The 8,122-nt window shown below is 64.7% G+C and overlaps 1 protein-coding gene across 1 annotated transcript in view; it reads left to right on the top strand.

Moving 5' to 3' along the window:
• Positions 1 to 7,617, top strand: part of LOC120512806 (ryanodine receptor 1-like) — a 12,012-nt gene extending 4,395 nt beyond the window's left edge. Inside the window, exons 6-15 of the mRNA XM_039731547.1 lie at positions 73 to 233; positions 606 to 771; positions 863 to 949; positions 1,514 to 1,740; positions 2,543 to 3,554; positions 3,988 to 4,188; positions 5,222 to 5,333; positions 5,699 to 5,842; positions 6,370 to 6,647; positions 7,579 to 7,617. Of these exons, the coding sequence (XP_039587481.1) occupies positions 73 to 233; positions 606 to 771; positions 863 to 949; positions 1,514 to 1,740; positions 2,543 to 3,554; positions 3,988 to 4,188; positions 5,222 to 5,333; positions 5,699 to 5,842; positions 6,370 to 6,647; positions 7,579 to 7,617 (2,427 nt within the window). The remainder of the gene's footprint in view (positions 1 to 72; positions 234 to 605; positions 772 to 862; positions 950 to 1,513; positions 1,741 to 2,542; positions 3,555 to 3,987; positions 4,189 to 5,221; positions 5,334 to 5,698; positions 5,843 to 6,369; positions 6,648 to 7,578) is intronic.
• The last annotated feature ends 505 nt before the right edge of the window (positions 7,618 to 8,122 follow it).

The raw sequence follows: 8,122 nt of genomic DNA on the forward strand, positions 1-8,122 counted from the left end.
CCTGTCCCTGTCCCCATGTCCCCGTGTCCCTGTGGCTGTCCCCATGTCCCTGACCGTGTCCCTTGTCCCCAGTACTACTACTCGGTGCGGCTGTTTGCGGGGCAGGAGCCGGGCAGTGCCTGGGTGGGCTGGGTCACCCCCCACTTCCACCAGCACGACCCCGACTTCGAGCTGAGCCGCGTGCGCAGCGTCACCGTCACCATGGGCGACGACCGCGGCAACGTGCACGACAGGTACCCCTCGGGGGGCACCCCAAAGGGACCCCAAAAGGGACCCCAGAGAGACTCCAAAAGGGACCCCTAAATAGGATCCCAAAAGGACCCTAAATGGGACCCCAAAGAGACCCCAAAAGGGACTCCTAAATGGGATCCCTAAATGGGATCCCTAACAGGACCCCAAATGGGACCCCAAAGAGATCCTAAAATGGGACCCCAAATGGGACAACTGCCCCATGGTCTGGGGGTATTTTGGGGGTCTCACCCCCTTTTTCTCCCCCAGTATCAAGTGCAGCAACTTGGTCTGTTGTTAAATAGGGGAGGGGTCCATAGTCTGGGGGGTATTTTGGGGGGGTATTTTGGGGGTCTTACCCCCTTTTTTCCCCCCAGCATCAAGCGCAGCAACTGCTACATGGTGTGGGGGGGGGAGTTTGCGACCCCCACGCAGCAGGCCCGGGTGTCCCACACTGACCTGGTCATCGGCTGCCTGGTGGACCTGGCCACGGGGCTCATGACCTTCACAGCCAACGGCAAAGAGATCAACACCTTCTTCCAGGTGAGCTGGGACCCCTCCCCTGACCCCGCCCAGCCGGGGTCTGGGGGTCCCAGCCCACCCTGGGGGTCTCACGGCAGCGCTGTCCCCGCAGGTGGAGCCCAACACCAAACTGTTCCCGGCGGTGTTCGTGCAGCCCACCACCCAAAACGTGCTCCAGTTCGAGCTGGGCAAGCTCAAGGTGAGGACTGGGACCCCCACCAGGTGGGTGGTGGGGTATGAGACCCCCCAAAATCCCCAGGTCAGCATGAACACAACCACCACAGTATGAGACCCCTGAGACTCCCCGCAAAGCCCTGAGGTCATCATGAACACCAGCACATACAGAACCCCTGAGAGCCCCCCCCAAAACCCAAATCCCCAGGCTATGATGACCACCACATACAGAACCCCTGAGAGCCCCCAAAACACTCCAAGACCCCCCAAATTCCCAGATCATCATGAACACCACCACATACAGAACCCCTGAGAGCCCCCAAAACACTCCAAGACCCCCCAAATTCCCAGATCATCATGAACACCACCACATACAGAACCCCTGAGACCCCCCAAAACCCAAATCTCCCCAAACCCCGAGGTCGTCACGGGGTGTGGGCAGGGACTGGGCGACAACTGGGAGCACTGGTGAGGTGATGAGGGCGCTGTGAGGCACAAGGAGGGCTCGGGGCAGATCTTCGGGGTCTGCAGGGTGCCCCACGAGGAGCTCGGTGCCGGGGGTCCCCCTGACACCCCGTGTCCCCCCCAGAACATCATGCCCATCTCGGCGGCCATGTTCAGCAGCGAGCGGCAGAACCCGGCGCCGCAGTGCCCGCCGCGGCTGGTGATCCAGCAGCTGACCCCGGTCACCTGGAGCCGCATGCCCACCGAGTACCTGGCCGTGGAGAGCGCCCGGCTGGGCGAGCGCCAGGGCTGGGCCGTGGAGTGCTCCGAGCCCCTGCAGATGATGGCCCTGCACATCCCCGAGGAGGACAGGTGGGGACACCCGGGGACACCCTCAGGGAGACCCCCAGGGACACCCAGGGCACCCCCAGGGACACCCCCAGGGACACCCAGGGCACCCCCAGGGGCGCCCAGGTCATCCCCAGCCTCGTGGGGTCCTGTCCCATGGGGTCCCAGCCCCAGGAGAGCTTGGGGTCCTCATTCCAGTGGTCCCATCCCCAGAAGAACGTGGTGTTTCATCCCCAGGAGACCTTGGGGTTTCATCCCAAGTCCCATCTTGAGTAGAGCTTGGAGTTTCAGTCCCAGGAGAGCTTGGGGTCTCACCCCAAAAGTGTCATCCCCAGGAGACCTTGGGGGTTTCATCCCCAGGAGATCATGGGGTCCCATCCCAAAAGTCACAGTCTCAGGAGGCCTTGGGGTCTCGCCCCCAAAGTGTCATCCCCAGGAGAACTTGGGGTCTCGTCCCCAGGGGTCTCATCCCCAGGACACTCACCCCAAAAGTCTCATTCCCAGGAGAGCTTGGGGTCTCACCCCAAAAGTGTCATCCCCAGGAGATTGTGGGGTCCCATCCCAAAACTTCCAGCCCCAGGAGAGCTTGGGGTCTCCATCCCAGGGGTCCCATCTCCAGGAGATCATGGGGTCCCATCCCAGGGGTCCCTCCCCATGTCCCCCACCCCATATCCCCCCATTCCCTGTGCCCCCAGGGGTCCCACACCGAGCCCCCCATTCCCTGTGCCCCCAAGGGTCCCACCCCTAGCCCCCCATTCCCTGTGCCCCCAAGGGTNCAGGGGTCCCACCCCGCGTGCCCCCCACCCAGACCCCCCTCTCCCTTCAGGTGCATCGACATCCTGGAGCTGTGGGAGCGCGAGGAGCTGCTGCAGTTCCAGTGCCACACGCTGCGGCTCTACTGCGCCGTGTGCGCGCTGGGCAACAACCGCGTGGCGCACGCCCTCTGCAGCCACGTGGACCAGGCCCAGCTGCTCTTCGCCATCGAGACCCCCGAGCTGCCGGGACCCCTGCGGGCCGGCTACTACGACCTGCTGCTGGCCATGCACCTGGACGCGGCGCAGCGCGCCCGCTCCTCCATGAGCGCCGAGTTCATCGTGCCCATCACCGAGGCCACGCGCTCCATCGCGCTCTTCCCCGACGGCGGGCGCTGCCCGGGACCCCCGGGCGTGGGGCCCAGCGCCTGCCTGAGACCCCAGCCCCATTTCTCGGAGCCCTGCTTCATCCGGGCGGCGGGCGGCGGCGGGCGGGCGCCGCTCAGCCCGGCCATCCCGCTGGACGAGCTGGGAGCCAAGGCCATGCGCATGCTGGCCGAGGCGGTGGCCGGAGGGGGTCCCCACGCCCGGGACCCCGTGGGGGGCAGCGTGGAGTTCCAGCTGGTGCCCGTGCTCAAGCTGGTGTCGGCGCTGCTGGCCGTGGGAGCGCTGGGGGACAGCGACGTGCGGCGCGTGCTCCGCATGATCGAGCCGCGCGTCTTCGGCGAGGCGCGGCGCGAGGGAGGGCAGCAGCAGGAGGAGCAGGAGGAGGAGGAGGAGGGGGTGAAGGCCATCGAGGCTGGCGAGGAAGAGGAGGGGGAGGATGAGGAGGCGAGGAGGAAGAAGGCCGTGGAGGCTGGAGAGCTGGAGGAGGAGGAGGAGGAGGAAGAGGAGGAGGAGGTGAGGAGGAGGAAGGCCATCGAGGCTGGAGAGCTGCAGGAGGAGGAGGAGGATGAGGAGGAGGCCAGGAGGACGAAGGCCATTGAGGCCGGGGAGGTGCAGGAGGAGGAAGAGGAGGAGGAGAAGGAGGAAGAGCTGGAGGAGGGGCTGCTGCAGATGAAGCTGCCAGAGTCGGTCAAGCTGCAGGTGAGGGAGGGCGCGGGGGTGGGGGCTGTGTCCCCTCGCTGTCCCCTCTCCGTGTCCACCTCTTGTCCCCTCCCTGGGCTCTCCTCCCCGGTGTCCTTGTCCCCTCCCCAGCGATGTCCTGGGGTCCCCAGTCCCCATCCCCATGGTGTCCCCAATGTCCCTCATCTCCCCAATCCCCCCACATCCCTGATGTCCCTGACATGTCCCCAATGCCCCTGTGTCCCTGATGTCCCTGACATGTCTCCAATGTCCCCGATGTCCCCGTGTCCCCGCAGATGTGCCACCTGCTGCAGCACCTGTGCGAGCGGGAGCTGCAGCACCGTGTGGAGGTCCCTGTGTCCCCAATGTCCCCAATGCCCCGATGTCCCTGATGTCCCCGTGTCCCTGATGTTCCTGACATCCCCATGTCCCCGGTGTCCCCGTGTCCCCGCAGATGTGCCACCTGCTGCAGCACCTGTGCGAGCGGGAGCTGCAGCACCGTGTGGAGGCCATCGTGGCCTTCTCGGAGCGCCACGTGCAGCGGCTGCAGCGGGACCAGCGGCGCCGCTACGGGCGCCTGATGCGGGCTCTGACCATGTCGGCCGCCGAGACCGCGCGGCGCACCCGCGAGTTCCGCTCGCCCCCGCAGGAGCAGGTGGGGACAGCGCGGGGACAGCGCGGGGACAGCGGGGATAGAGTGGGGATAGAATGGGCACAGAGCGGGGATAGAATGGGCACAGAGCGGGGATAGAGGGGGGACAGGGCGGGGATAGAGTGGGGACAGCGCGGGGACAGAGCGGGGATAGAGTGGGGAGAGAATGGGGATAGAGGGGGGACAGAGTGGGTATAGAATGGGGACAGAGTGGGGACAGAATGGGGACAGGGCGGGGACAGGGCGGGGACAGCGTGGGGACAGAGCAGGGACAGAGCGAGGATAGAGCAGGGATAGAGGGGGGACAGGGCAGGGATAGAATGGGGACAGAGTGGGGACAGCACGGGGACAGAGTGGGGACAGAGGGGGACAGGGCAGGGATAGAATGGGGACAGAGTGGGGACAGAGCAGGGACACCGCGGGGATAGAGCGGGGACACTGCGGGGACAGAGCGGGGAGAGAGTGGGAACAGAGCGGGGACACCGCGGGGACAGAGTGGGGACAGAGCGGGGATAGAGTGGGGAGAGAATGGGGATAGAGGGGGGACAGAGTGGGTATAGAATGGGGACAGAGTGGGGACAGAATGGGGACAGTGCGGGGACAGAGCAGGGTTTGAATGGGGACACTGTGGGGACAGAGGGGGACGCTGAAGGGACAGAGTGGGGACACTGCGGGGACACTGTGGGGACAGAGCGGGGATAGAGTGGGGATGGAGGGGGGATAGAGGGGGGACAGAGCAGGGTTCGAATGGGGACAGAGTGGGGATAGAGGAGGGACAGAGGGGGGACACTGAAGGGACACAGTGGGGACACTGTGGGGACAGCATGGAGACAGAGGGGGGACACTGCAGGGACACCCTGGGGACATGGCCTTGGCTGGGATGTGGGGACATGTCGGGGGGACACAGGGACACGTGAAGGAACTGTGGGAACAGGGGAATTTGGGGACAGCGTTTGGGGACATGGGGACATGTGGGGCACACAGGGAGGGGTGTACAGGGATGGTCCCATGACCTGGTGTCCCCCCGTGTCCCCAGATCAACATGCTGATGCAGTACAAGGGGGGGGCTGAGGATGAGGAGTGTCCCGTGCCTGGGGACATCCGGGACGAGCTGCTGGACTTCCACAATGACCTGCTGGCCCACTGTGGTGAGGGGGGCACAGGGACACCCCCTGGCCTTGGGGACACCTCCCTGGGGTGTGAGGACAATGCCCTAGGGCATGGGGACACCCCATGGGGCATGGGGACACCCTCTGGGGTGTGGGGACACCCCCTGGGGATACCCCCCTGGGCATGGGGACAGCCTCCTGGGCATGGGGACACCCTCTGGGGTATGGGGACCCCCCTGGGTTTGGGGACACCCCCAGGGGAGCTGGGATCTCCCCAAAGGAACTGGGACCCCCATTGTGGGACCCCAGAGACCCCCGGGAGCGCAGGGACTCCACCCATGGACCCTGAGACCCCCCTTGGGGACAGGGGGACACCCCTGTGACCCCCCCACCGTGTCCCCCAGGCGTGGAGCTGACGGAGGAGGAAGAGGAGGAGGAGGAGGAGACGTCGCTGCGGCAGCGGCTGCTGGGGCTGGTGCAGAAGGTGGTGGGGGTCCGGGGACCCCCCAAGGAGGAGGAGACCCCCCCCGAGGAGCCCCCGGTGCCCAGTGAGGAGGGGACAGCGGGGTGGGGACAGGGACACTCAGCCGCGTCCGGGACACGGGCAGGTGGGCATTGGGATGGCACACGAGGTGTCCCCAAGGAGTTGGCCAAGGTGTTACCAAGGTAACACACAAGGTGTCCCCAAGGAGCTGGTCAGGGTGTCCTCAAGGTGCCAACCAAGATGTCACCAAGACACAGCCAAATTGTCCCCAAGGTGCCAACCAAGATGTCCCTAAAAAATTGGCCAAACTCTGCCCAAGGTGCTGGCCAAGATGTCCCCAAGGTGGCGGCGCTGCCGGAGCTGATCTGGCAGACCATGGGCACAGAAGTCACTGTGTCCCCATTGTTCCCAATGTCCCCAGTGTCCCTGATATCCCTGATGTCCCCAATGTCCCCGTTGTCCCCAGGCACGCTGCAGGAGCTGATCTCGCAGACCATGGTGCACTGGGCGCAGGAGTCACTGTGTCCCCAATGTCCCCGATACCCCCAGTGTCCCCAATGTCCCCAATGTCCCCACTGTCCCCATCCCCAGGCACGCTGCAGGAGCTGATCTCGCAGACCATGGTGCACTGGGCGCAGGAGTCGTTCATCCAGAGCCCGGCGCTGGTGCGGGCCATGTTCAGCCTGCTGCACCGGCAGTACGACGCGCTGGGCGAGCTGGGCCGTGCCCTGCCCAAGGCCTACGCCATCAGCGCCACCTCGGTGCCCGACACCACGGCCCTGCTCGAGTGCCTGGGCCAGATCCGCTCGCTGCTCATCGTGCAGATGGGCCCCGAGGAGGAGAACCTCATGATCCAGAGCATCGGGTGCGTGCGGCCCTCTGGGTGCTCTGTGTCCTCCTTGTGTCCTCCTTTGTCCTCTCGGGGTCACCCTGTCTGCTCTCTGGGTCACTCTGTGTCCTCCTTGTGTCCTCCTTGTGTCCTCTTTGGTTCACTCTGAGTCACCCTGTGTCCTCTCTGGGTCACCCTGTGTCATCCTGTGTTCCCCTTTGTCCTCTCTGGGTCACCCTGTGTCCTCCTTGTGTCCTCCTGTGTCCTCTCTGGGTCACCCTGTGTCCCTTTGTCTTCCTCTGTGTCCTCTCTGGGTCACCCTGTGTCATCCTGTGTTCCCCTTTGTCCTCTTTGGGTCACCCTGTGTCCCTTTGTGTCCCCCTGTGTTCTCTTTGGGTCACCCTGTGTCCATTTGTGTCCTACTTCTGTCCTCCCTGTGTTCCCATGTCCTCCTGTATCCCATTGTGTCCTCTCTGTGTCCCCCTGTGTCCTCTCTGGGTCACCCTGTGTCCCCCTGTGTCACCCTGTGTCCCCATCCAGGCACCCCCAGTCCCTATCCAGCACCCTGAGAACCCCCTGAGCACCCCAAATGCTCCCCCAGATTTGCTCCTGAACACCCCATAACCCCCTCAAACTCCCCAAATCTGCCCCAAAACACCCCATAACCCCCTCAATTCCAGTCACTTCAGGGGTCCTGTAGGTGACCCCCAGTCTGTCCCTGCTGTCCCCCTGGTCTCTTTGTCCCTTGATGTCCCCTGATCTCGCTGTCCCTGTGTCCCCTGACCTCCCTGTCCCTGTTGTCCCCTGACCTCCCTGTCCCTGTGTCCCCTGACCTCTCTGTCCCTGTGTCCCCAGGCACACCTTGAGGGGGGGTCTCTGTCCCTGTTGTCCCCTGACCTCTCTGTCCCTTGATGTCCCCTGACCTCCCTGTCCCTGTTGTCCCCTGATCTCTCTGTCCCTGTGTTCCCAAGCCCACCTTCAGGGGCGTCTATGTCCCTGGTGTCCGCTGACCCCTGACCTCCCTGTCCCTGTTGTCCCCTGACCTCCCTGTCCCTGTTGTCCCCTGATCTCTCTGTCCCTGTGTCCCCAAGCACACCTTGAGGGGGGTCTCTGTCCCTGGTGTCCCCTGACTCCCTGTCCCTGTTGTCCCCTGACCTCCCTGTCCCTGTGTCCCCAGGCACACCTTGAGGGGGGGTCTCTGTCCCTGGTGTCCCCTGATCTCTCTGTCCCTGGTGGCCCCTGATCTCCCTGTCCCTGGTGTCCCCTGACCTCGCTGTCCCTGTGTCCCCAGGCACACCTTGAGGGGGGTTTCTGTCCCTGGTGTCCCCTGACCTCTCTGTCCCTGTTGTCCCCTGATCTCTCTGTCCCTGTGTCCCCAGGCACACCTTGAGGGGGGGTCTCTGTCCCTGGTGTCCCCTGATCTCTCTGTCCCTGTTGTCCCCTGACCTCGCTGTCCCTGTTGTCCCCAAGGCATGCAGGGCTCCACCCCCCTGGACGTGGCGGCCGCCTCCGTCC

Source organism: Passer montanus, unplaced genomic scaffold (genome assembly GCF_014805655.1).
Source record: "Passer montanus isolate IOZ18808 unplaced genomic scaffold, ASM1480565v1 scaffold785, whole genome shotgun sequence".
In the NCBI taxonomy this organism is placed as follows: Eukaryota; Metazoa; Chordata; class Aves; order Passeriformes; family Passeridae; genus Passer; species Passer montanus.